General features: G+C 36.1%; 5 protein-coding genes across 5 annotated transcripts; 3 read left to right on the plus strand and 2 right to left on the minus strand.

The window, feature by feature from the left end:
• Window positions 1-7,011: 7,011 nt before the first annotated feature.
• Window positions 7,012-8,413, plus strand: LOC131617728 (F-box/kelch-repeat protein At3g06240-like). The gene has a single exon (XM_058888984.1). The coding sequence runs from the start codon at window positions 7,100-7,102 to the stop codon at window positions 8,321-8,323; it is 1,224 nt and encodes a 407-aa protein (XP_058744967.1). The 5' UTR covers window positions 7,012-7,099; the 3' UTR covers window positions 8,324-8,413.
• Window positions 8,414-10,750: 2,337 nt separating this feature from the next.
• LOC131617729 (AP-1 complex subunit sigma-1) lies at window positions 10,751-13,753 on the plus strand. The gene is made up of 7 exons (XM_058888985.1): window positions 10,751-10,854; window positions 12,367-12,453; window positions 12,665-12,756; window positions 12,864-12,972; window positions 13,072-13,107; window positions 13,278-13,364; window positions 13,448-13,753. The coding sequence occupies exons 1-7, from the start codon at window positions 10,852-10,854 to the stop codon at window positions 13,517-13,519; spliced, it is 486 nt and encodes a 161-aa protein (XP_058744968.1). The 5' UTR covers window positions 10,751-10,851; the 3' UTR covers window positions 13,520-13,753.
• Window positions 13,754-14,775: 1,022 nt separating this feature from the next.
• On the minus strand, window positions 14,776-20,898 carry LOC131615618 (pentatricopeptide repeat-containing protein At3g22150, chloroplastic). The gene is made up of 2 exons (XM_058886757.1): window positions 17,142-20,898; window positions 14,776-16,301 (listed from the first exon to the last, which is right to left on the minus strand). The coding sequence occupies exon 1, from the start codon at window positions 20,778-20,780 to the stop codon at window positions 18,330-18,332; it is 2,451 nt and encodes an 816-aa protein (XP_058742740.1). The 5' UTR covers window positions 20,781-20,898; the 3' UTR covers window positions 14,776-16,301; window positions 17,142-18,329.
• LOC131615619 (putative UDP-glucose flavonoid 3-O-glucosyltransferase 3) lies at window positions 15,032-16,825 on the plus strand. The gene has a single exon (XM_058886758.1). The coding sequence runs from the start codon at window positions 15,032-15,034 to the stop codon at window positions 16,466-16,468; it is 1,437 nt and encodes a 478-aa protein (XP_058742741.1). The 3' UTR covers window positions 16,469-16,825.
• A 1,836-nt stretch (window positions 20,899-22,734) lies between the features above and the next one.
• Window positions 22,735-24,893, minus strand: LOC131615620 (uncharacterized). Its single transcript, XM_058886759.1, has one exon. The coding sequence runs from the start codon at window positions 24,677-24,679 to the stop codon at window positions 22,934-22,936; it is 1,746 nt and encodes a 581-aa protein (XP_058742742.1). The 5' UTR covers window positions 24,680-24,893; the 3' UTR covers window positions 22,735-22,933.
• Between the last annotated feature and the right edge of the window lie 2,324 nt (window positions 24,894-27,217).

The raw sequence follows: 27,217 nt of genomic DNA on the forward strand, positions 1-27,217 counted from the left end.
GTGGTGGGTAGAAGGTGTTCCGGAGCTTCCCCTCCACAAGAGAGGGGGCATTATATAATCAAGGTGGTGGGTAGAAGGTTTTAAATTTTAGGTGGAGATGTGGTGTGTCTCTTGCAAAGGTGTGTCCCAAGTAAAAAGTGCTCCCTCGAGTTGCCTCCAACACGGACTACTCAGTGCTCAACTCCAAACGAACCAATTTCTATTTTTTTTCAAAACAAGCAAAATAATACTCCCAATTTTTTTTTTACCAAATAACATATTTATTATGTAAGTAACTATACAATTATTATAATAACCATAGAATTTTAAATAAAATACAAATTGATTCCTTATGCAAAAAACATCTACAATATAAAATAAATACATAATAAATATATATACTATTTAGTTTTTTTTTTGTAAGCTAGGAATAATATTAAAGGAGTACTAGGGGTACTCCAACCCAGATACAAAAGAGGCTACAGACAAAAAAATAACTGCCCAAGCGATATTACCCACCAAAAGAAGCTTTGCCAAGAAAAAACAAAGGATCTTTACAAAAAGCATAGAAGTTAATTTTGGTATGAGTAATGTCCCCCACTATTGACCATTTCCAATCTAGAATCTTAATATTCTAAATTAGATCAGAAAAGATAATAGTTTCCCCTTTAAAAATGGCTGCATTTCTTATCAGCCAAATGCTCCATGTGACTGCCATCCATATTAGATCTTCCTTGCCTTTTCTCGTTTTCTTCTTTCTGAAAAATTCTCCCCACTGATTGAAGCTGCTGATTAGCGAATCTGTGTCGACTTCTTCTTTACCAATCCACCTTCCTATTCCGCTCCACACCTTCCTCGTCCAGGGGCAAGTCAAGAAAATGTGTTGTAAATTTTCTATTGTTCCAGAACAAAAACAGCAAGCCGAATCCGACGGGGACGAAACAATACCCCTGATTAATAACAAATTTTTTTTCGTCGGAAGTCTATCCCAAAAACATCTCCAACCGAACGCCTTAATTCTGTAAGGGACAGATATTCTCCACAGTTTTTTAAAATTGCCTCTGTTTGCCGATTCCACCACCGAATCTGGAGGGATAACCTGTTCGAACAAAAAAGTATATCCCGACCTTACTGTGTATCCTTCCGAACTATTTTTCCAACTATACGAATCCTGCAAAAGAGAATTAAAATTCACTGCAGCTTGTTGAATCAAAGTACTCATGTTGAAACAATAGCTTTCTACTACTGCACTCCTCTCTGACGGAATACCGACATCTCCCCAGATCCAACTGCCATGATTCCAACTGCCAGCCTCAAAAACCGAAATCCTTTTAGCATTGCTCAAACTATATAAATCAGGGAACAAAGACTTCAAGTTCCCCGTCGTTAACCAATCTGCACTCCAAAACGACGTGCGTTTACCATCTCCCACCTTAGAACAACAACCAGCCATGAACTCTTTTTCGTTATTACCTTTGTCCAACGAAATCAAATCTTTCCACCATTTAGATTTCTTCGAACTTCCGTAGAGAGTATGCTCATTTTGAATGATCACGCTTATGTTTCCGTATCTTGCTGAAAGAAGGTCCATCCAAATCGAATCCCTTCCCTCTAAAATGCGCCACTTCCACTTCTGTAACAGAGCTATATTAAACTCCTCAGTGTTTTTCAACCCAAGGCCTCCTTCATCAATTGGTAAGCATAAATATTTCCACGCCAATGGATTTTCTTCTTGCCTTCGACCCCTCCCCAAAGAAACCTGCTCTGAATTAAATTAATTTCGGAACAGACTTTCTTCGGCGCCCTGAAAAAAGAAAGATGGAAAATTGCAAGACTACTCAGAACAGATTTAATGAGAGTGATTCTACCCCCAAGAGACAAAAACTTTCCTTTCCAACTGCTCAGACGAACACGAATTTTCTTCAACAGCGTAGCCCAAGAAGCAATTTTACTCGGATCAGACCCAATCGGCAAACCCAAGAAGGAGAATTCCTTTTCTTCTATTCTGCAGCACAAGAAAGTAGCTGCTGCACTAAGAAAATGATTGCTCATATTGATGCCTATAACCTTGCTCTTGTAATAATTGACACCCAAACCGGAGACTAATTCGAAAGCTCTAAGAATTGATTTTAGAGTCCAGATTTGCTTCCACCCTCCTTCTCCAATTAGAAGTGTGTCATCTGCGAATTGTAACACGTCGATAGAACATCCCTCCTTCACTTGAAAAGCAGAATACTCTCCTACCTCCTTAGCTTTCTTGACCAGCCCCGTCAAACCTTCTGCAGCAAGAACGAATAAGAACGGGGATAAAGGATCTCCCTGTCTCAGACCACGCTTCGCTATGAATTCAGTAGTCGGGCTGCCGTTAACTAAAACCGACAAGTGACTTGTGAAAACCGTTGCCTCCATCCACCTCATCCATCTCTCTCTAAATCCCATCCTTCTCATCATGCTTCTAAGATAATCCCAACTTATTCTGTCATACGCTTTCTCGAAGTCGACCTTGAAGAGAAGACACTCCTTCTTTTCCTTTGTTGCATAATCGACGACCTCATTAGCTATTAGAGCACCATCCATTAGCTGTCTTCCCGGAACGAAAGCAGTTTGGTTGGGGGAGACAATCGAACCCAAAACCCTCTTAATCCGAGCTGACAGCACTTTAGTGAGAACCTTATATAAACTCCCAACTAAACAAATCGGGCGATAATCGCTAAGACTAAGAGGGATTTTCTTCTTCAGAATCAACGTGATGAAAGATGAAGTTATTGCCTTAGATAAAAAACCGGAAGAATGGAAGTCATTGAAAAACCGAATAAAATCACCCTTCAAAAAGTTCCAACACTTTTTGATAAAAAAGAGATTGTACCCGTCTGGCCCCGGACTCTTCTCACTATCACAAGCCCACACTGCTTCCTTAATCTCGTTTTCAGAGAAAGACGTTTCCAAGGACGTAGAATCCTGCTGAGATAACGATTTGAAGCTAATACCCTCCAAATTGGGACGACAGAAATCCTCCTCCTGATAATACTCCTCGAAAAACCTCCTTACCTCCTCCTTTACGTCCCCGACTTCTTCCAATCTGCCTTTGTTCGAAGGTAAAAAGCCAATATAATTTCTGATTCTTCTTTCCTTTATAACACTGTGAAAGAACCTGCTGTTGCTATCTCCATCCTTGTTCCACTTTAATCTAGATTTCTGCATCAGAATATTTTCTTTAATCTTCATGTTGAGCCACATTTTCCCGATCGCTTCGCTACGAGCTGCTACAACTGGTTCTGAATCACCGTCCCTGCAAGAAAAAAGAAAATCATCTGCTTCGTTAATTTTGGAAACGTGTTCGTCTATCTCCAAGTCTATTTTTCCGAACACAAATTTGTTCCACCAAGATAGCTTTCCTTTTAGAATCCTGAGCTTCTCCTTTAGAATATAATCACCTCTCCCCTCCACGTCTATTCTCCTCCATTCCTCTTCTACATATGGCAAAAAATCTTTATTACCAAACCATTCGTTTATAACTCTGATTGGTTTCGGTCCCCAGTTCGAACCGTCTATGATGAGCCAAACTGGGCAGTGATCTGATATGTCTCTGTTACCAACCATTTGCCCCACTATATCCAGCTTACTGCACATTCTATCCGAGATTAAAAAGCGATCGATTCTGCTCATTGCTCTTCCGTCCCCACTACACCAAGTAAATCTTTTGCCTTTGCTATTAATATCCACCAAACCACTGTCTTCTATAAACTCTGCAAACTCTCTCATTTCAGAATTTCTGCAGCCCGAACTTTTCCCTTTCCTTTCGCTTCCTTCAGAAACAGCGTTAAAATCTCCTCCGATACACCATTCTCCATCTGAAAAGCGAGTTTTAACTTCTAACAAGTCTCTCCAAAGTTTCCTCTTCAAAGCTAATGAACAAGGCGAATACACATTTACAATGTAAAAATAATTCCCTTTTTTCTTAACTTTGAGCCCAAGGTAACCCTCCCCTTTAAAACTCATCACTACTTCCACAGTATCTTCCTTCCATAACGAGATCATCCCTCCTGAATTTCCCGCTGACCTAGAAAAGGACCATCCTACCTTTTCGTTATTCCAGAAACTGCAAGCGTCAGACAACTCGACCAACTCCATTTTTGTTTCTTGTAGCAAGAAAATGTCAGCTCTCCCTTCCTTGATGATTTTGCTAATTCTCTTCCTTTTTATCTTACTTCCCCCCCTCTGATATTGAAAGTACCTATAATCATGTTAACAATTTGAGATTCTCCTTGTGTGCTTCTTTCTTCTCTCTGTCTAACTTCTCCAGAGCTTCTATCTTCTTCTTGTAGTCCTTTTCCTTATCATTAATTTTAACCCCCAACTTTGATATTATGTTCCAGACCTTGCCTCCCACATTGGTTTCGACATTATCCCAAAATCTAGAATTGCACTGTATCATGTCAGAATCAGAGATAGGATCACTACACAAAATTGTTCCTGCTGAAAAATTTTCATCCCCTTCTAGTTTCGAAGAAAACGCTCTTGCCCCCATAGGAATCTCCCTAAGTTCTGAAATAGGAACCGAACCTAAGACTGAAGAATTTTGGGCCTCCTCTATTGGGCAACTTACTAACCTCTTCTTGGGCCTAATTTTCTTAGTGGGTAAAGGCCCACCCATCTCGTAAATGCATCTAACCTTTTTCGTAGGTTTGAGGCTCCTTTCCTCCTTCTTTTCCTCTCTGAAAAATGTATCTATTGAACAGCTCACCCTAGTGTCTCCAGAAGCAGAGTCCGAAAGGTTACTTTTAGAGGTCCCACAAGCTTTCAGTCTACTCGAAGAAGCTGCCTTAGCCTCCTTAACTTCTACATCGAAACTCCCTCCTATAGCTTTTTCTGCTTCCCTATGACTAGGTTCAGAAAAGATCTTTCCTTGATCCTGATTATCTGTGGTTGATTTGACCGGATACAACACGATTTTCATCTCTTTCTCTTCCTCCTTATCGAACTGCCCCAAAGAACTGTCAACACTTCCTTCCATGTTGTCTCCTTTCTCCTCATACAAGAAACCTTCCTCAGATTCGGAAGAGGATGATACAAACAAGTTAGATTTATTCTTGATTGCATTCTGATTCAGCGACAATCTGAGCGGACCATAAGAATCCTCGCGAAGTGCTATTTTATAGGGAATACCATTAATATTCACCTCAAGGTTTTCGTTTAGCACAGAGGTTCCAGAAGTTCTAATCATGAATCTCGCAATGTCCATATTCGATCCGTTCAACGTGTTTTCATCCGAACAGACATAAGAACCAAATCTGTTTGCTAACATCTCGAAGAAACTGAAACTCCATGCGTGACATGGAATTCCATAAACTCTTAACCATGTTACTCTTTCCTTGTCTACGTCTTTTTCCTTCCATTCCCTAATTTCGGAAAACCATTGACTCCACCACGATTTACCTTCACTAATCAGATTCTTAATTTCTCCTTCCTCTGACTCTTCCAGAAGACATAAATTGGCTCCTAGTGGAGTCACCTTAATAGCGAAATATCCTTCCAAATCGAAACTATTTTGAATGTTGTATGACATGCCTGACTGATGAACAACCCCCACGAACGCCTTTTTAAATCTGATCATATCTTCTTCCTTTGCCTCAAAACAAAGTGAATCTGCCTCATGGTGCTGGTGGGTTTTGAAGTTGCTTGTTGCCACCATTTCAGCATAAGTTTTTGTTTCCAACCTTCCATCTCTTCCGGCCACTCTTCTATTGATGGTACCTTCAAACCTAGTATTTTCTCCTCTTCCTCCACCTCCTGATGGTCCTCCCGCTCCCTTTCTAGCCACCTCTTGACTCCTATTAAACCTAGGCAGGTTTGCATGAATCTTTTTTCCATCGATGATCACGTTATCCAGCTTAACTGCTAACAATCTAGCATCCTCCCCTTCCTTGAATCTTGCAAAACCAAATCTCTTTCCTAGCTTATTCCTCTTGGGAGGAATCACCACCTCCTCTATATCCCCAATGCACCCAAACAAATTAAAAATGTCAACAGCTTTTATTCTATCTGGAATTTCAGAGAAAAAAACTGAGAAAAACTTTCCTTTCCCCTCTCCGAGTTTCGATCTTCCCCCTGGGAAAACGTCCCATTTTGCCACCAAGTTCCTGAAGCCTTTCCTCCGAACTCTGTTCCATTCCATGGATGTTACCAGCTGACGATACCTCTTTTAACCTTTGTGTAACTGAACCAAAGTTAGAGAGAAGAGAGACGTTCTCTCTCTAACATGATTCAAAACTATATATACTATTTAGTTAATTATAAATTGTTAAAAGAAACTTTATATTTTCTTAAGGGTCATGCTAACGAGTGCCCCAGGGGCACTCTTTAAGCATTCTAAATAAAGAAAATATTCTTTCAAAAGTTTACCATTTCAATTTTCGATGCATTAATTACGCATATTTCCAAGAAAAACTTATTTTTTAAAGCTATTAAAGAGTGCCCCTGGGGCACTTGTTAGCATTTCCCTTTTCTTAATTCATTATATAAAACTTGTTCTACCACATTCTATCAATCAACCCCAAACCTAAATTTCGTATTGCAAAGTTCTTTTTAATTATATTACTACTCACAAAGTTAAATCTTTTAAAACCAAAATTACCATGTATAATAAATAATATAACTACGTTTTACAATCTTAATTTATTTAAATAAAAGATACTTTTAATATACTTTATAGTTACTTATCTATTAAGTTAAAGAAATATTTGGTAGAGATTAATTTTATGAGGTAAAATTTTAAAAAAACAACACAAAAAATATATCAAAGGTAAGTTTGAATAAAAATAATTTTATAAGCTAATATTTTGATGTGATTTGGTTGAATACGGGTATAATATTTACTTATTTAGAATTAATTACTTTATAAGTTTCTGTTTTATCAAAAACTGAAAGTGTATTAAATTAAAAAAATAATATTTTATTCTATTTATATTCTTTTTCATATAAATACATGATTTAATTCCTTTTTGCTGTTTCAAAAAATATATACTAGATAAATATACGATTTGTTGTATTAAAAATTAAAAATCAAAAATAAAAAACTCTGCCTCTCCAATTTCTTTGTTGATCGCAACATCCAGATCTGATGGAAAAATTTGTGCAAGTGGGCAGGACGATTAAAGTGAAGAAGGTAAGAAACAATGTTCATATTCCCGATGATCTTGCTTTCTCTATTCTATCAAAACTACCTCTCAAATCTTGTAAGCGCTTTAGATGTGTACGCAAATCATGGTCACTCTTGTTTAAAAATCCAAATTTCATGAACGAGTTTCGCAACAATTTATTGTGTAATAACAACAGATCTAGATCTGATTATAGTGATATTTTTCTCCTTCTATCTGAAGGGGGCCATGATGCATTGTATTTGCTCCCCAATGAGAAGTTTGACGATAGGATCAAATTAGATTTGCCACCTCCATTTGAAGGGGATGACTCTAACATTTATATTTTCAATTCAGTTAGTGTTAATGGTATTCTGTGTCTCGGACAAAATAGGATGATGAGATTCAGATGTGTATTATGGAACCCAGCCACTCATGAATTCATCTTGATTCCTCCCAGTCCCGATGATGAGTCAGTACCACCTTATCATAATCGTGACTGCGAGTTTCGTGGATTTGGTTATGATCCTGTTAGAGATGACTACAAGGTGATTCGATATGTAAAATTTGATTATGAATTTGACATAAATGTACCAGAGGAAGATAGATGGCATGAACCCATGTTGGAGATATATAGTCTTAGGAGTAACTCTTGGAGGATAATTCATGCTAATATGAATGATTATTATTTTGACAAACACGACGAAGAAGTGTACTTGAATGGAATGTGTCATTGGTGGGCAGATATTCCATTGGAGGGCAGACGTAGCGGACAAGATAACAGGAAAGGCTATTTGCTGTCATTTGATTTTACTGATGAGGTGTTTTACGAAACGCCTATGATGTTAGACTGGGGAGATGCTGTTGGTGTTGGTGTTGTACCTATGGTGTTAAATGACTCTGTTGGTGTTATCTCATTTTGCTACGACACTACTGTTTTTCACATTTCAATTTTGGGTGAATTGGGGGAAGAAAAATCATGGTTCAAACTTTGTATTATTAGGCTTATACCTTCCATTCTGTATCCCATTGGAGTTTGGAAAAACGGCCATATTTATTTCCGAAAACAAAACAATGAACCAGTCTGGATTAATTTAAGCACCCGAATGATCAATGAGATTGGTATTAAACGTGAAAATTATGGTTATCCTCTGATTGGAATTTACAAAGAAAACCTTCTTGCAAGGATCAGAGGAATTCATAGTTAGTTTTCTAATTATTAGGATTTCTACATGTATGCAAAGTGCCCTGTCAAATGCACATATAACAATTACGGTTAATTATGCGCAAATTAATAAGTTATTATGTGTATGAATTTTTCTTTATAAATTGTATGTTTAAGGTTTCCTCTCCATCTTTTTTATTTTCTGAACATCATCAAGTTTTACATAAAAATATCTTATATATGAGATACTTAGGAATATAATGAGGAACATATCTCTTTTCGAACTTCATTACAATAGAAAACCGACAAGAGACCAACTGGTGAAAAGAAGAGGAGTGGCGTTGGGTGATCATGTAAGGTTCTGCGTCTTTTGTATGGATGGGGATGAAAAAATTCACCACCTTCTGATTCATTGCTCTATAAGCGCCCTATATGGAAAAGAATTGGAGCTTGGCTAGGTGAAAATTTTGTTGCTAATATTCCTGCAGGAGATGCCATTATCAGAACCGAGTTTTGTAATCAAGTAACCAGGTTGAAGAACCTTGTATCAGAAGGTTTTAAAGGTTTGGTGTGGCTAGCAATAGTGTGGAATATTTGGTTTACAAGAAATAATATTTTGTTTATAATGTTGAAGAAGTGATTTTGTCAATTGAGCTGTTATCGTGGAGTTGAATATCTAGAGAGAATCCTAGTACTATCTCTTAATAAGTTTATCTTATACCAACGGGCACATGTGTCAAATAGACAATTTAAAGTAGTTATGTTAAGGATTTTAAGCTATCATGGTCATATGGTTTTGAAAAACTCTATTATTAAGATTATTTAAATTCAGATGAAATTGAATTGATATTTCATTTAATTTCTTATCGTAATTTCTCTCGTTATATTTATGTATTAATACAAATAAGTTGTGATATTTAACTTTAAAATAAAAAACTTGGTAAGATAAAATATCAAAAAATAAGAATAAAATAAATTCTTAAATAAGTAAAATCCATATAAAAATATTTATTCAAAGTTTTAATTTAGAAATAACGTAAATATTTTGATTTTTCATATTCTTATTTGTCTTCTAATATACCAATGCCATTTATAATTATTAATTTTTTATGAGTTTAAAAATAGTGTACGGTCAGTGTAAAATAGTTTTACACATACAATCGATCAAAAATATTTATGAGTTTAAAGATAGTGCACTCTCAACAACAATTGTCATCAACTTTGTACGAAGGCACTTTTGCACCCAACGCCATCATATATTCTATGTTTTCTTTCACACTCACATTAACACTAACACAGGAACACAGAAAAATAAAAGCAATGACAATATTGTTGTGCTACAAAACATTAAACATGAAGAATCCGTCTAAAAAAGCATGAAGATAACAATTTGTGTCACTATCAAGAAATGAGAGCAATAAATCATGATAAGAAAGTCATGAGTGTCTTCATAAAAAGTGAACACTTCGTTGTTGTATCGTTCAACCTTCATTCCAACAACAACATTGTTAACCATCACAAAATATGTGGTTTGTAATTATTCAATTCAGTTTGGGTTTCATGCTGAACAATTAGGGAAAATACATTATTCATGTCCAGAAAAAGTTGGAATCAATATTTATGATCTTATCAAGATTTGAGCTTCTGAAATACTACAATGAAGATGCTTTTCGTGACACTTTCATGCATAATATTCTTTCTGTTGTAATGCCACAAGAGAAAATCAATTTGGAGAAAATGATGTAGAAACTATTAGAGATCTTGCTTTTAAATTCATGGTTATTAAAAGGTAAGATGTTGAATGAATAATATTGTGTTGCTTCATTCACATGTAAGAGTTTGTATGAGAAAAATTTACAAGGGACTAGATGTAATGAATCTATGTGAACTTGTTCAAAGCCTAAGCAAATAATCATCATCCAAAATAATACATGTATATCTTATAGAAAAGGGGTGATGGTGTAAAATAATTTTACACTGTCAACCAATCACACACCATGCATCCAATTACATCACACTTTTATTTTGAAAAAGTTTTAATGATATGACAGATTGCTTGTTTTCTATTGAATGACAGTGTAAAACTATTTTACACTGTCAAGTGCATATCTATTAAACCCGTAGATTTTAATGTGTCTGCTTTGTGCTTTTGGCAATGAAGCGAAAGCTTGAAAACTAGTGTTTGACAGATTTTAAAGGCCAGTTAATTTTTTACATTAACAATTAAAAAAGATGACAAATCTTGCTTCCTATAAATTAATAAATAATTAATGTACATATTGGTATGGGAAGGAAGATTGTATGTAGTAGGGGTATTAAAATTAAAACAGGATGGTGGTTTTAACATTTTCCAGAAAGAAATAGTGGGCTTGATTGGGCCCTAGTTTCCGAAACAAGTCCAGAAAGTGACCCACTTGACCAAAAAAACAAAACTCTCGTCTTTCGTAAATCTTAACCATCTTCGTTTCTATTTCCACCTCTCTCTCTCTCTCTCTCTCTCTCTCTCTCTCTCTCTCTCTCTCTCTCTCTCTCTCTCTCTCTGCAATATTGAGATCTCCTTCGCCAATTTCAATGGTGAGTCAGCTTATTTTTCTTCTACTTTCATTGTTTTCTGTTTTTATTTCAATGGTGAGTCAACTTTTCAATGAATTTTAGTTTCTTCATGTTGTTCTTTGTTGCCTGTTAGATTTGTCGTTAGATTTACTTGCTACTGTGAATTATTCAATTCAACTAGTACTTAGGTTTCGTTATCTGATTCTGTGCTATTGCTTGTTAGATTCGTTTGATCTGATTCAGTTATGATTCACAACTAATGCAAAAGCACGGATGATTTGTTGTGAAGATGCTTTTCTAGGTTTTTGTTAATTTCAAGATCCAGTTAATTGTTGAATAATGCTTTTTTTGTGATCTGATCGGGACATAGTTAGTTGAGACTTCAGTGTGAATGTGTGTGGACTTAATTACAGTACATTGCCAATTCCATAATTTGTAAGAGCCACCGAGATTTTGCTATAACTGCAAGTGTATGTTTGGTTTAGCAATTCTAGAGGTGTAGAATTGATTTTGAGGTGTTTGGTTCTTCTAAAGTAGAATTGATTCTACTTCCAGAATTGATTCTGATTTGAAGCTATGATTTGTAGCTTTTGAGTTTAAATGTGAATTTTACATTGAAATTTACTGTTCAACTTAATTTTGCATAAAATTATCCAAACGTAAATCTCTTTGCATTCAACCCACTTTAAACCCGAATCAACTTAAAGAATCAATTCACTCAAAATATTTTTTTCAACGTAGAACCAAAAAGACTATTATGGCATTTGCAAAATCACAATTGGTCACCTTGATTTCGGAAAAGAAAAGTCTGCTTGTGATTAATGGCTGCCTTACCATTAAATTTGTAATTGTTGAAACTGCACTGACAGCTTTCTTTTATGTTTTGGATTTCTATTACTATCAATCATGAAGTTGAACTTGGTTCTTAACTTGCATTTTTGTTCTTGGAATACATGTTTGTATGTATTCATGCTTAATAGTGTAGGGTTTAGGGTATATATGCATATTTGTATGGAATACATTTAGTAAGATCCAATTTCGCACCATTAACTGGATATAAGATGATTGTTGACAGTTTTGATGTTTAGTATGTTTTGCATAATACCATGAAATTGCTTAAAGACATCTGAAACTCTAAAGTGATAAATTTATAATACTAATGTGTTGGGTTTTTCAAAAATAGATTAATATGCGACAGTGTGTGAAAAATTATGTCCCAAAGGAGTGTGTGTTCTTCATTCAATTTCCCATTAATTATGATGATATGTATGATGAACAATATTGTTTAGACATTACTTAATCATAGTCTTTCTTCTTTGACAAGGCTCCATATTTATTGTTAAGACATTGAAATTGAACATTTTAATTTACTAGCATCTCTTGTTTATTTGTGATTTTCTATCTAAGTGTATAAGATAACTAAGTAAAAGAAGTGGTTGTGATTATCAGAGTTCCTCCTAAGTGTGATGTAATATTATTATTTATATATTTCATATTTGAACATGCATGTTTAATTCCTCCTCCTAAATGTAGATACACTTTGTGCTGCTCATTAGTCGTCAAGGGAAGGTCAGGCTTACAAAATGGTATTCACCTTACACTCAGAAGGAAAGAAGTAAGGTAACTAACAACCTATCATTTATTCACTTTATTATGGTAATTTGTTATTTTCGGCCCCTTCCTTTTATCTATCTATCTATCTATCTATCTATCTATCTATCTATCTATCTATCTATATATAATGATAGTGATGGGCATTGCATGCTGAGCATACTACATTCCTTGATAAACATTCTTCATACGTATTTATATCTAATCTTTTCTTGACAAGGTAATCCGTGAACTCAGTGGAGTGATTCTTAGTCGTGCTCCCAAGCTATGTAACTTTGTAGAATGGAGAGGACATAAAGTTGTTTATAAAAGGTATTATGGCAAGGGTACACGGCTTTATGTCATACAAGAAGGCTACTCCTTTGCAATGCACTCTTTTGATTTTTAACTGACAGTGTTATAATGAACATATGCTGCAGGTATGCTAGTCTTTATTTCTGTATGTGTATTGATGATGCTGACAACGAATTGGAAGTCCTTGAAATGATTCATCATTTTGTGGAGATTCTGGATCGGTATTTTGGCAGTGTAAGTTCTATTAAAAGTTAACTTTTTGAATAATACTGCTTGCTTCACTAGTGGAAAGTGGAAATCTCTAACTTATAATGGTCACTTGTCAATTTGTAGGTCTGTGAATTGGACTTGATATTCAATTTCCATAAGGTCTGTCCAAGTATAATGATTTGTCCAAAATTCAAATTAATGGCTACTTATTTTTCTATAACTCTTATTAATAATTCTACACTGAGTGAGACTCAATTACATGTAACCTGTAATTAGTTTTGGTTTAGTAATGTTCCTTCTGATCTGTTCTTTGTTTTTAATCATGGAAGGCCTATTATATACTTGATGAACTCCTAATTGCCGGGGAGCTTCAGGAGTCGAGCAAAAAAACTGTTGCCCGGTTGATAGCTGCACAGGTAACAACGGTCTTTCTCTTTTGGATATGTTTTGATTCTTCAATCAGTTTTCTAATCCAATTTTGCATGACATTGACTTTTAGGATTCATTGGTGGAGACTGCTAAGGAAGAAGCCAGTTCTTTGAGTAATATTATCGCACAAGCTACAAAGTAAGGATATCAGATGTTGTAATTGATGGCATTTCTAGGAATGGAGAAATGTTTGGTGCGATTGAAGTGTGATCTTATAGTTTATGCCTATGTTCCATCTTTATTGTTGTTAAGTTGAATTTGTAAAATAGAAAAGAAAGATAAAAACCAAGTCTTGACATGGATGGCTATTTCTTGTTGTATACATGTGTAACCTTTTTATTACCAGTGTTGATATATTTGCTTGAGATTTGTGCAATTCTTTGAGATTGAATTTTGTAACGCTGATTAATTTTAATTTATATTCTAAAATGAAGGTTTGTTTAGATTCTATTTGGTTCAACCGATTGGAGGGAGAGAGGAGAGGTGAGGGAAATGAATTTTATATATTTGGTATAAAATATGAAATGGGAGGGGAGGGAAGGGAAGAGATTTTATTGAAGTGAGGCAATGTGAGGGAAATGAATTTATATATTTGGTTTAAAATATGAAATGAGAGTAGAGGAATTTTAATTACAAATATATTATATATCTTTGATTTTGTTAAATGCTCTCAAACGAGTCACTGAAATTATAGATATTCCAAAATAATCTTCGGTATTGTTAAACTTTACTATTAATTCTTTCAACGTAATGTTGTAAGTGAATAAAAAGAGAGATCAAATTATAAGAAATTAAAATGTGATTAGATCAGATCTATAAAGCCATAAGTGATAGGAAATGGTTGAAACCAGTCAATCTTAGAGATTTATTTGGGAGCTATTTAGTACCGATTTTTCTAAAAAAATGTGTCTTGCCACGTTGTGGGACACTTACACAAACACTTATGATTGCGTTTAAAATGTCTGTTTTCGGGATCTATGTTTTATAGTTTGGGATGATTTGGTTGCTTACTTGAGTCTAATTTTATATTGAAAACTACAAGCTTCGCTTCAAGAATAAGGTTTGTAGAAAACAATTACGAAATGTTTAAATTTGGTAAGTACAAGGTTGGTAGAAAACAACTAAAATTTGTTTAAAATTGATAATTTAAAGAGGGTTATTGAAACATCATAACTAATTGTTCTTCGCAGATTAACAATGTCTCTGCTATGTTTCTTCAATCCCTTTAATTAACTCTGAAATACCTCACCAGATTGAGATGATTTGCAGTTGAATTAAAATCTTCATTTTACAAAATTCCAAGAAAAAGTGAAAAGTGAAAAGTTAAAATCTTGATGACATTACAGTCACCTCACACATTTGGAAAACCAACTATAGAAGATATTTTCAATTCAAATCTGAAAAGCCTGCAATAAAAAGGCATCACTGACCATGCTTTATCATACTATCATACAACCATTAAAGTTACAGACAAAATAATAATTCATGTTTCTAAATCGTTGCTCACCACACAAAATTTCAGGTTCAAAAACAGCACTCACAATACACTATTGGACAAGCAAACCCATTACTCACAATACTGATATCTATATGAGGTGCTTCTAGCTAGTTAACAATTACATGTAATGTAATTGTATTGAGTGTTGTGTTTAGGATGAAGAGAGTAGAAGTGGTGTTTATCCCTTCTCCAGGTGTGGGACATCTAGTATCCACCCTTGAGTTTGCTAAGCTTCTTATCAACCGTGATAACCGTCTCAGTATAACCGTCTTGGTCATCAAGTTTCCAAACACTGATGAAAAAATACAAGCCCTTTCGTCCGCATTCGACTTGGAAAATCTCCATGTCATTAACCTCCCTGAATGTACTTATGTTTCCTCCACTCCTGATGGAAGTTACTCTGCCAGTGCTCTCGCTGAAACCCAAAAACCAAACGTTAAAGAAGCTGTTTCCAACATCAATGGACAACTTGCTGCTTTCGTTGTTGACATGTTTTGTACCACCATGATTGATGTTGCCAACGAATTTGGTGTTCCGTCCCTTCTCTACTTCACTTCTGGTATTGCTTACCTTGGTCTGGTGCTTCATCTTCACAGACTTTTGGAAAACAACTTAGAAGCGACTCGTTTGTTGTTGCAGCAGGACGAACTAGACATCCCGAGTTTCTTTAATCCAGTTCCTACAAACACGTTGCCCACTGTGATACTCCGCAAGAAGTGGGAATCAGATTTCATCAACCATGTAAGAGGACTCAAGAAAGCTAGTGGTATTATAGTAAACTCGTTTCATGAGCTAGAACCACATGCGGCTCACTCATTCTTGGAAGACTCGGGTCTGTGTGGTTTACCCATATATCCGGTGGGCCCCATATTAAACCTTGAGACCAAACTCAAGCCTGAGCCCAAGCCTAATGGTATTATTGATTCTAATGACACAATTAAGTGGCTCGATGACCAACCTCATTCTTCGGTAATTTTCATCTGCTTTGGGAGCATGGGTGCTTTTGATGAGGATCAGGTTAGGGAGATTGCACATGCTATTGAGAAAAGTGGAGCCCGCTTCCTGTGGTCCATGCGGAAACCTCCGCCGAAGGGAACCATGGGTCCGGTGTCTGATTATCCTTTGTGTGATATGGTCGCAGTTTTACCTGAAGGGTTCTTAGATCGAACAGTGGAGATTGGAAGGTTTGTCGGATGGGCACCTCAGGTCCAAGTACTTGCCCATCCAGCCACAGGAGGCTTCGTTTCACACTGTGGTTGGAATTCAACTCTTGAGAGCATATATCATGGTGTGCCTATTGCGACATGGCCTCTCTTAGCTGAGCAACAGACCAATGCTTTTGAACTCGTGCATGAGCTGAAGATGGGTGTGGAGATTGCCTTGGATTATAGGATGGAGTATGATGTTGGAAGTAACTATCTTTTAACTGCAGACAAAATTGAGAGAGGAATAAGAAGTGTGATGAATAAGAATGGAGAGATAAGGAAGAAAGTAAAAGAAATGAGTGAACAAAGTAGGAAGACATTGTTAGAGGGTGGATCTTCCTACACTTGTGTTAGTCATTTGATTGATTATATTATTAATCAAGTATAAAATTAAGCACCTGACCACACATACAAAATGGTTGGAGGGTACTAGTTGAATTACTAAGTATATGTTTGGTATTTCATTTAACAAAACGCCACCTTGCGTTTATCCAAAAGCTATAACTTGTAGCTTCTATAATACCATGTCAAAAAAGCATAGGGACGCGAGAATGACATATGAAACTCAGTACCAAACACGCTATAAATAAATCAACCCAACTTGATTTTCATTTCATAGAAAAGAGGAGGTGTGTTTTATAAAGTTATTTGCAAAAATTACAATTGATTGAAAAATCAATATTTTAAATTATGATAGAATAGAATACAGGTGCATATGATAATAAACTATGCTATTAAAGTCTATGAAATTCTTTCAAAAAAATCAGCCATTAGTCTAATTAACTGTTATCTTTTACAGGTAACTGATATAGTTCTACACGTTATAGTCTAAATTTAAATACACTATTCATTTTAACAAAGTCAAATTCATAAAAAATTATTTGAATGTAGATCAAAATTACATGGCTTCGAGACACAAGAGGAAGTCATCTATCTATAGCATCGAATACACTTAATAAAATTACGGTATTGCAGGTAGGTAGTCAGTCATTCAGATTTTTGCTAATTATTGAACTGATGAATTCAAAGTAGATTGCATCTTTTTGTAATTGCCACATTACCTGAATAGAAAAGTAATACAGATAAGCAGAGTTATAGTTCTCTCAAATTCTCTCTACATAGTCTGCACTCCTTGTTCAAATATCTAATATCCTGCAATTCCAAAAAGTACACAAGTGTTTTAACTCAAAATCCAATTATTAAACTAAATAAGCAGAGAGGCTAAATATTACTGTGTAGTTTATCTGGAAGTGTCAAATTAAGCCACTCAAGCCTTCTTAGGGACTTCTAGAAGTGACTATGACAGACAGAAGTTTACATAATCTAATGACAACCATGGAGGATGGTTAAGGACAAAGCGCCTAGAAAACTTCTGTATTCCTGGAGAAGAACTAAGAAACAGAATTAACAAAAACACTAATTAGAGTTGTTAAACACAACCTTCTTTGAACCTTTTTCCTCCTTATTGAAAGATAGGTCCTAGTGATAGAATCTGACAGCTTGCCACATTCCGAAATACTCAATGTGTAAAAAAGAAATTCAAAATAATACTTGATAATCTTACTGAGCATCCAGTGAGAGAAACAAGAAAACTCTGGTACTCCTCATCCTGTTTTTAGACTTGAGTCCAAGTGTTGTAGCCTTATCATGTACCTGTAGCCAAAACAAATTTGAAACAAAAAATTCAACCTAATATGGAAAAGAAAATAAAATCTAAGAGCTAAGTTCCATACCGAACTTAAATGAACATATCGTGCCCACTGCATACAATTTTTTGTGTACACTTTTATCAAAGGTGAATAAACTTAATACTGATTGATTAGTACTGGCTTTTAATTGTTCGGTTCAGTTGTATCTGAAGGTCCCAAGACTACAGCCAAATATTGTATTAAAATCCTGCATAACGGGAACAATGCTAAGTGGAAGAATGATACCTAAATATAGCCACCGCTTCTTGAATCGGAGATAAAAATATGATCAAACTTGTAAGTTATCATTGCACATTTGTAATATACATGAATGGTTTGTTTTTTTAACCAATTACAGTCTGTTTCAAATGAATGAACAACCTAAGTAAGAGTTTCAAAACAGTGGCTGTTGAGGTATACATAGGATAAATTTATGAAGGTCATGAAACTATTATCAGTTGTTACTTTCGTAACAACTCCGACCATAAAGCAACCAATACCTCACTATAATAACACTTGTGATAATTATTCAATTCATTCAATAGAATCCAAAATCATATTTTAATTTAAGCTGTAAAGTGGTTTGTAACCCGCATCTTTCATGTCCAAAGTCAACTTGTTCAACATATAATATATTTCATCACTTTGAGGGTGCTTCTCATCTCTAGACACAAAGCAGTTTACAAACCCAGCAATCTCAACCCAACTACATCCTGTTTCTTTTTGCAGACCTTTTTCCTTCATCTGCTTTCTCACTCTATCAACATTTTCCCACTCTCCTTCCTCTGCATAAATATTTGAGAGCAGAACATGATATCCTGCCATTCTTTTCTCCCTACCCATGTTCAGCAATTTTTTGGCAACAACTTTTCCCAATTCAAAATGCCCATGATTTTTACAAGACCCAAGAATAGATCCCCAGATTTCCATGCTGTTACCATCCTCACCCAGTCCCTTAACAAACTCATAGGCTTCAACCACCCTCCCAACCCTCCCTAACATGTCGGCAACACAACAAAAATGTTCCATTGAAGGCTTAATTTTATGTACTTTCTCCATAGATTCAAATATTTGAAGGCCTTCATCAACCAATCCAGAATAATTACAAGCAGACAAGATGGCAACGAAAGTAACTCCATCAGGCTTAATGCCAGATCTCAGCATAGAGTCATACAGGGTAAGAGCTCTCTTACCCATCCCATGTTGACCATAGCACATCATCATTGTGGTGTATGAGACCGAATTCTTCTCGGGTGTTCTCACAAAAACATTTTCAGCATAACTAATTGCACCACATTTGGAATATGTGTCAGTTAAAGCAGTTCCCACATAAACATTTTTCTCCAAGAAATGACGTATGGAGAATCCATGAATTTGCCTAGCAAATCCCATGCTTCCCATTGAACTACAAGCAGGAAGAATTGATGCCAGTGTCACCGCATTTGGTAGTACTTTTTGCATCAACATCTCATTAAGAAGAAGAATAGCTTTCTCATTGAGCCCATTCTGAGTATAACCAGCAATCATAGCATTCCAAGTGGCCTGGTCTCTATTACTCGAGCAGTTATGCTCAAACAACAATTCGGAAGTCCTAATCGAGCCAGATTTAGCATACATATCTATCAAATAACTCTCCATCCCCTCAAACTGTATCCCATGGCGAATCAAATATGCATGAGTTTGCCTTCCAATATACAAATTCCTAAGATTAGAAGCTGCAGAAAAAATAGCAGTCGCGGTAACAGAATCAATCAAAAACTTTTGCTTCTGCATCTCACAAACAAGCATAAGTGCCTCCTCATTGAATCCATTTTGTACAAAGGCAGATATTATTGTATTCCACGAAACAGCATCCCTTTCCAACATCTTATCAAAAACCTTAAACGAAGTATCAACAAGATTGCATCTCGAGTACATTACCATTATAGCATTGAGAATTATGATTAGCGAGGCAGGCAAACTTTTTAGAACAAACGCATGCAGCTGCTCGGCCAATTTAATTTGCTGCACCTGTGAAACAGCAGTAATAACAGAAAGCAAAGTTACATCATCGCATAAACCCTCTGCTTCCTCTGACTCCAAGGCTTGAACAAACACATCAATTGCTTCAACTGGCAAATCATTCTGAATATAAGCAGCAATCATAGTATTCCAAATCTCAGTATTTTTGTTCAAACATTGGTCGAAAACCTTACGAGCATAATCCATGCAACCAAGATCAGCAAACATAAGTATCGCAGAGCTAACAACAAACACGTCATTAACATACTCATCACCAAATTTGAGAAGAAATCCATAAAACAAATGAGCAATTCTAGAATCACCGAATTTCGATAAACCAGGAAAGAGATTAACAAAAGTAACAGGAGTGGGAGTAACAGATAGACTAATCATAGTAGCAAAAGCATTAAGCGCTTCGTGATACCGATTGGTCTTAACATACCAAGAAATCAAAGTATTCCAAGCAACAACATTCCGTTTACGCATTACACCAAACACCTTGAGGACATAATGATGTTGACAAGAAGAGTACATATTCAACAGCGAATTGTAAACAATTCTACTAGGACCAGGGTTAGAACTGGAATGAGAACGAAGAAAATGAGAATGAATAGCTTTACCGGTAATAACATCATTGGTTAATGCACAAGCTTTGAGAGTGGAAGAGAAAGTGTAAGGATCAAAACGAATGTCTGGTTTGGATCTCATTTGAGCATACAAGAGAAGAGCTTCGAGAGGCATGTTGTTACAGATGAAACCGATGATGACGGAGTTCCAGACGACGGTGGAAGGACGGGGAAGAGTTTCGAGGAGATGACGAGCGAGGTGAGGCTGGCCTTCTCGGCATAGTTTGCTGAGACGTGAACGGATGCTTGTGCTAATTGCTTTGTTCCATTCTTTCTGTTTAGCGGCGACGCGGATTTGAGAGGCGGAGGTTGACGGTGGGGATGTGGTGGAGACGGGGAGAGGGATGGCGGGAGAAGTCATCGGTGTTGATGTTTTTCCGTTCATGGTTTGTTTTCATGCATCCACGTGGCTCATGGAACACTACTGATGATTACCATAATTTCTCATCTATCTACTTCTACTGCTATCTATAGTTAAGGAAATACCTTATTTCTCCTTACATAAATATCAATTACACACGTATCACCTTTTTCATACTCCCTCCCTCATATTTGCATTTTTTATATTAGAATATTAATATAATATTTATTACTTTTTTTTACTAATATATTGTTAGTGGGTGGATCTTCCTACACTTGTTTAAGTCGTTTGATTGATTATATTATTAATCAAGTGTAAAACTATGCACCTGACCACATACAAAATGGGGTTGGAGGGTATTAGTTGAATTACTAAATAAATCAATCCAACTTGATTTCACTTCATTGAAAAGAGGTCTGTTGTAGAAAGTTATGTCCAGAATTTACAATTGATTGAAAAATCAACATTTTAAATTATGATAGAATAGAATACATGCATAAACATAACAGACTATGGTATATAATTCCATCATAAAAACAGAATCTGGTCATTATTTTCTAAGTAACTGTTTTTTTACTGGTAACTGATATAGTTATGCACTCCATAATATAAATTAAAATACACTATTTATTTTAGTACAGTGAAATTCATAAAGTATTGTTTGAATGTGGATTAAACAAGTGTAGGAAGATCCACCCTCTAACAATGTATTCCTACTTTGTTCACTCATTTATTTTACTTTCTTCCTTATCTCTCCGTTCTTATTCATCACGCTTCTTATTCCACTCTCAATTTTGTCAGTAGTTAAAAGATAGTTACTTCCAACATCATACTCCATCCTATAGTCCAAGGCAATCTCCACTCCCATCTTTAGCTCACGCACGAGTTCAAAAGCATTGAGTTGTTGCTCAGCTAAGAGTGGCCATGTGGCAATAGGCACACCATAATATATGCTCTCAAGAGTTGAATTCCAACCACAGTGTGAAACGAAGCCTCCCGTGGCTGGATGGGCGAGTACTTGAACCTGAGGTGCTCGTCCAATGAACAGTACCTCAGATGAACAGTATTTTCGAACCTAAATCCCGTAATTAAGGCGGCTAGGGTTTTAAAAAAAGAACCACAATTATGGCGGCTAGGATTTTGAAGAAAAAAAACCACAATTAAGGTGGCTAGGATTTTGAAAAAAGAACCACAATTATGGCGGTTAGAGTTTTTTTATGCGGAAGCAAAACCCTCTCGAACCATGCTCTAATACCATATTTGGAATAAAATAATATATTTCAAGTATCTTAAAATTACAAGCAGTAATCTCTTTATATAAGACTTTTCTAATCTAATGGACCTAACTAATGGACTAAAAGCCCAAATATAAATTTCTACTAAGAATAATAAAAATAACTTATTTACAACACACAACATATGCAAAGACTTTCAACTTTTTTTTTATAAGCAAAATTATATTAAATCGAGTACTAGGGGTACTCAACTCAATACAAAGGGAACCATCTTAGCAATAGCCTTATACATTGTTCAAGAAATCTAAAGGAGAATGCATCCAATTGTATAAATTTGTGAGATGCTTTCCTCTATTGCTAAAGGCCAACCAATTCCATGACACAACACAACCTTAACATTCATCACTAAATCTTCAAGGATGCAATGGTACCCTCCTCGCAACTCACCAAACTAGGACGTCTTTGTAGATCAACACACAGTAAACTAAATGATGGTAAAATTTATAACATAGAGCAAAAGTTTCTTACAATTGTGCTTCAGACAGAGGAAATTCCGCAATTGTATAAGATTGTGTAGCAGCGGATTTTATGCATCAATATTGGATACAGAAGACCATTAGCAGACCTTCTTTTTGCATATATTGGTTACAAATTCTAGACCAGAGTTAATAAGCTTCTCCAAGAAGAAGCTTATTCATGAGTGATTATTACAAATAAACTAAACAAAAGAGATTAGGGGCAAATTTATCAAAACGAGCATTTGATTGAGTCAAAATCTACATCATGCATTACACTTGCATTAGCCATTCTTCCACCACTGCCTATACCTATACTACACACTTCTTTGCAATGCCAAAAAGGTGGTAGTGGAGAGAAATATGTATGAAGAAACAAAAAAAAGGAACAAAATGACATAAAAACTTCCATCGGAATTAAACATTTTCATCCGTCAGATTCAGAAGGATTCCTGTCAGGCCAATGGAGGAATTTGAACCCTTGAAGGGAGGGTGGCAAAAAGCTCTGTGTTGCAGAAGGGTTATCAGGAGTGTATATGTATCCCTTCCCATACCCAACTTCCTTCATTAACTTGGTCGGTGCATTCCTGAGATGAAGAGGCACCCCTTCATTCTGTCCAACAGATTCCCTCACTACCTTCTCAGCATCTCCAATCGCTCTATAAACCGCTATAGACTTAGGAGCCAAAGCCAAGTAGGCAACACATTGTGCAAGAATCACATTGCACTCTGGCATTCCAATAAAATGACAAGCTTGGTAGCAAGAAACAGCTTGATTAAGAGCTAAAGGATCAGCCAAACCAACATCCTCACTTGCAAACCGTACAAGCCTACGTGCAATATAAAGTGGCTCTTCACCTCCTTTTAACATTCTTGCCAGCCAATAAATCGCTGCATCAGCATCACTTCCCCTCATAGACTTGTGCAATGCACTGATCAAATTATAGTGTTCTTCCCCAGCTTTATCATATGCAAGATGCTTACTTTGAAGTGCCTCCTTTGCATCCTCTACACTGACAGCAACAACAATAACAGCATCCTTGCATTCTCCATTATCATGTTGTACCCGAGCAGCTGCTGTAACAGAAGCAATCTCCAATACATTCAAAGCAACACGAGCATCCCCGTCACAATTATTACCTATAAAACCAACCACATCTTCACCAACACTAACATCAACTCGGGAAGAACCAGAACCAGAATCAGAACCAAAACCGAGACTTTTCACCAACCCTTTATCTCTATCAGTAACAGCACGGTTAAGAAGCAAACTGAGGTGCTGCGGTTGAAGAGGGTTAAGAGTAAGGACTCGACAACGCGACAAAAGGGGTGTAATCAAATGAAAAGAAGGGTTTTCAGTAGTAGCACCAACGAAAACAATGCTACCATCTTCAATAACAGGTAAGAAAGAATCTTGCTGAGACTTATTAAACCTATGAACCTCATCCACAAAAAGAACAGTAGTTTGATTTGTTTTGAGTCTGAGTTTTCTAGCTTCATCAACAGCTTCTCTAACATCTTTAACACCACTAGTAACAGCAGATAAAGACACAAAACGATAGAATGTTGAAGTGGTTGTTGAAGAATTGACAATAGCTTTGGCAATAGTGGTTTTACCTGTGCCAGGTGGACCCCATAAGAGGATAGAAGGTAAACGGTTGCGTTGGATTGCGGAACGGAGAATGGAATTTGCTGATAGAAGATGGTCCTGCCCGACAACATCGTCCAATGTTCTGGGACGTAAGCGTTCGTATAAGGGTTCATGAGTGTGGGTTTGAGTTTGAGTTTGTTTCTTGGAACGGTTGAAGAAAAAGGAGGGTTTGTTGTTTTGCAGTGTAGGTGTTTGAGATTGTGTCTGTGAGAGCTTTATACGTTTGGTTGGTTCCTCTGTTTCAGTTTCTTGCTCTTCAATGTGTTGTGGTGGAGATGGGTTTGGGTTTGGGTTTTGGAAGAACCGGTCGAGTTTCGGTTGGAATGCGAATGATGAAGACGGTGGTGGTGGTGGTGGAGATGGTGAAGGTGAAGAGTTGTTGGTGGTGGTGGTGGAGGAGGTAGGTTTGTGAGTGAGAATCCATTCGGTGGCTTTGACGGTGGATTTACCGCCGGTGGCAGCTAAGGCTTGGGCGGCTAACTCGTCGGGAAAACCCATGGAAAGAAGCTGTTGCATCTCCATCGTGGTTGTCGCTGATTGGTTGAGTTTTTGGCAGTGATTATATGTATTCAGATTTTCTAGTCACAGAATAAACCAAACAGCACTAGTGGATCATTCCTTCCTTATTCTTGATGTCTCCCTATCTTCTTCTTTATTCCATTTCTAGGTTATCATTGTATATTTAATACTCTCTAGGGTCCCATATAAGTGATATGGAGGAAATGGATTCCAAGTTAGAGTCATTTGGATGCTAATATAGAGTCTTTTCTCAAATTTTATTCCACTTTTTAAAAGTAAAGTTCTAATATACCATTTGTCCATAATAGTCTTGTCCTAAACTGGAATACACTATAATAATATATAATAATATGTGAGCAAGGCATATAGAAAGTTTAAAAATTTTCACAATCACAAGTTTGATTTTGGAGGTCGACGTTGAAATTATTGGTTTGTCGGTGGTCGTTATGATTCACTGTCTCTTGAACCAAGAAGTGGAACCTTTGATTATCAATTTGCATGGCATATGAGTGTTGGATTTGGTTACCTCTTTTTCAATCCTTTGATACAATTATCGGTGTACACTTGCCACGAAGCCAACATTTTTGTCCAATCATGTCCTCGTTTCCCATCCAACCTAAATTATGTTGATCTTACCAAATTTGTAATAGGTATGTTACTAGTGTCTTTCAAAACATAATTCATTGATTCGGCGAGGTTTGTAGTCTTGTGGGTCCATTGTTGCCCTTCATCAAACGCTTGTATGTTTGCCTTACATATCTGCTTCCTATAGTATTTATATGTAGATTCATTCAATACATATATTGTTTATTAAAATTGAAAAGAAATTAGAACACAGAACTTAGTTGAAGATATTTAAATAAGGGTAGACATAGATTCTTACCCATGTTAACAAGTTTTTTGCAAATGTCTTTGTCTTTAATTTCTCGCATAAAGTTTGTGTTATGTGTCTGATATAATACACATTTTTTATTTAAATAACCAACTATTCAAAAAAAATACGCAACTAACCACGTTTTAGAAAAAATTACGCATATAATCATGTTTTAGAAAAAATTAATAAGGATGAGCCATATGAGATGGCTCCTCCTCCTAAAAAAGCATGGAGGCGCCATTTGGGATGGCGTGTACACTAGGAAGGTGTCATTTGGAGTGGCGCCTCCTTTATTTTTTTCAAAATTTTTCAGTTTCCTGCGGATTTACGTGCGGATTATTTTTCTTAGGTAACTCCGTAGGTAAATCCGCATGTAATATCAAATAGTATGCCAAGAACAATCTCTTTTATTATATGACAAAGATCATAAGGAATAAACTGTCAGATCATAGTCCTTATTTCTCAGATACACCTTTCCTGCTACCAGTCATGATAAACTCAAATACTAAACTCACAAAGAATCATTTGTGGTATATCTGATGTGTCACCTATTTGTATTATATGCATGTTCTTATTCCCACTGAGGCCATGTATCAACACATAATGGACCCTGAGAAACACAAGTCTTTGATTTGGACTACTCTTGAATGGTACTCTCCATTACAATGGTGGGGAGATCAATTAAAACCAGACATGGACGAAGTCACATAACAAAGATTATCTTCAGAAGATATTGACAAACTCAAGTCTGTTTTCTTTCTACACAGGCCCTATATGACAGATCCTACAACAAAGCTGCTTAATTACAAGAGTTATGTTCACCTATGGGAAACCATTGATGAATATCCTCCCAATCTAAAAGTCACAAGGAAATTATTGGAGTATGTTAACTGCATCAATCTCTATGATTCAAAAAGCTACGACGATAGTTCAACTTGCATACATCATGAAAAATTTAGAAAACCAAAAATTGGGGAAAGCTCGGCCCAAGCCACACAGGAAAAAAGATTCGCCAATGGAAGCTGAATTCTCTGAAGGACAGGTGGTAGAAGCTAATACGAGATTAGCGGATAACACTTACATGATGGATGACATCTGACTGGGTGAGTCATCTCGATGTGGAGGTTGTTTTTCTGATGGAAATTTATCCGATCAGAATATGTTCCCTTTCATGAACTCATTTTCAAAGACTAAATGAACAAGTGCCCATTAAAGATCACAATAAATGGACAAGTGTCCTTCAAAAATCTCTATGAATAGTAACTTTTGTCTTTTTGTGTAATAAGACTACAATAATCTAATCCATAAGGGATAAGTATGTCGTAAAAGGTATTTATATAATTTAGAATGCCATGTTTGTGAATAGTGTTGCTTTTGTCCTATTTGCCCCTCCTTGGCTATAAAAGGAGAACTCTTGTAACATATTTTCATCAAGCAGTCACATAAATTCTCTCGTGTGCTTAAGAACAAACATGTTCTAAAAATCTCTTATTTCTCCCTTAAAGTTTTAGTTATTGTATTCATATGATTCCCCCATAGATGGAAGTATGCTCTACACCTGCCTCTTAATGAGAATCTTGTGTATCATAAAACATCTGACCATTGATCCATACTACAATCCTTGTTGTTATGGAAGTTCAGTTTTAATTGTTAGTCTGTGTTATGTC

The sequence above is a fragment of the Vicia villosa genome, linkage group LG7 (assembly GCF_029867415.1).
Source record: "Vicia villosa cultivar HV-30 ecotype Madison, WI linkage group LG7, Vvil1.0, whole genome shotgun sequence".
Taxonomy (NCBI): domain Eukaryota; kingdom Viridiplantae; phylum Streptophyta; class Magnoliopsida; order Fabales; family Fabaceae; genus Vicia; species Vicia villosa.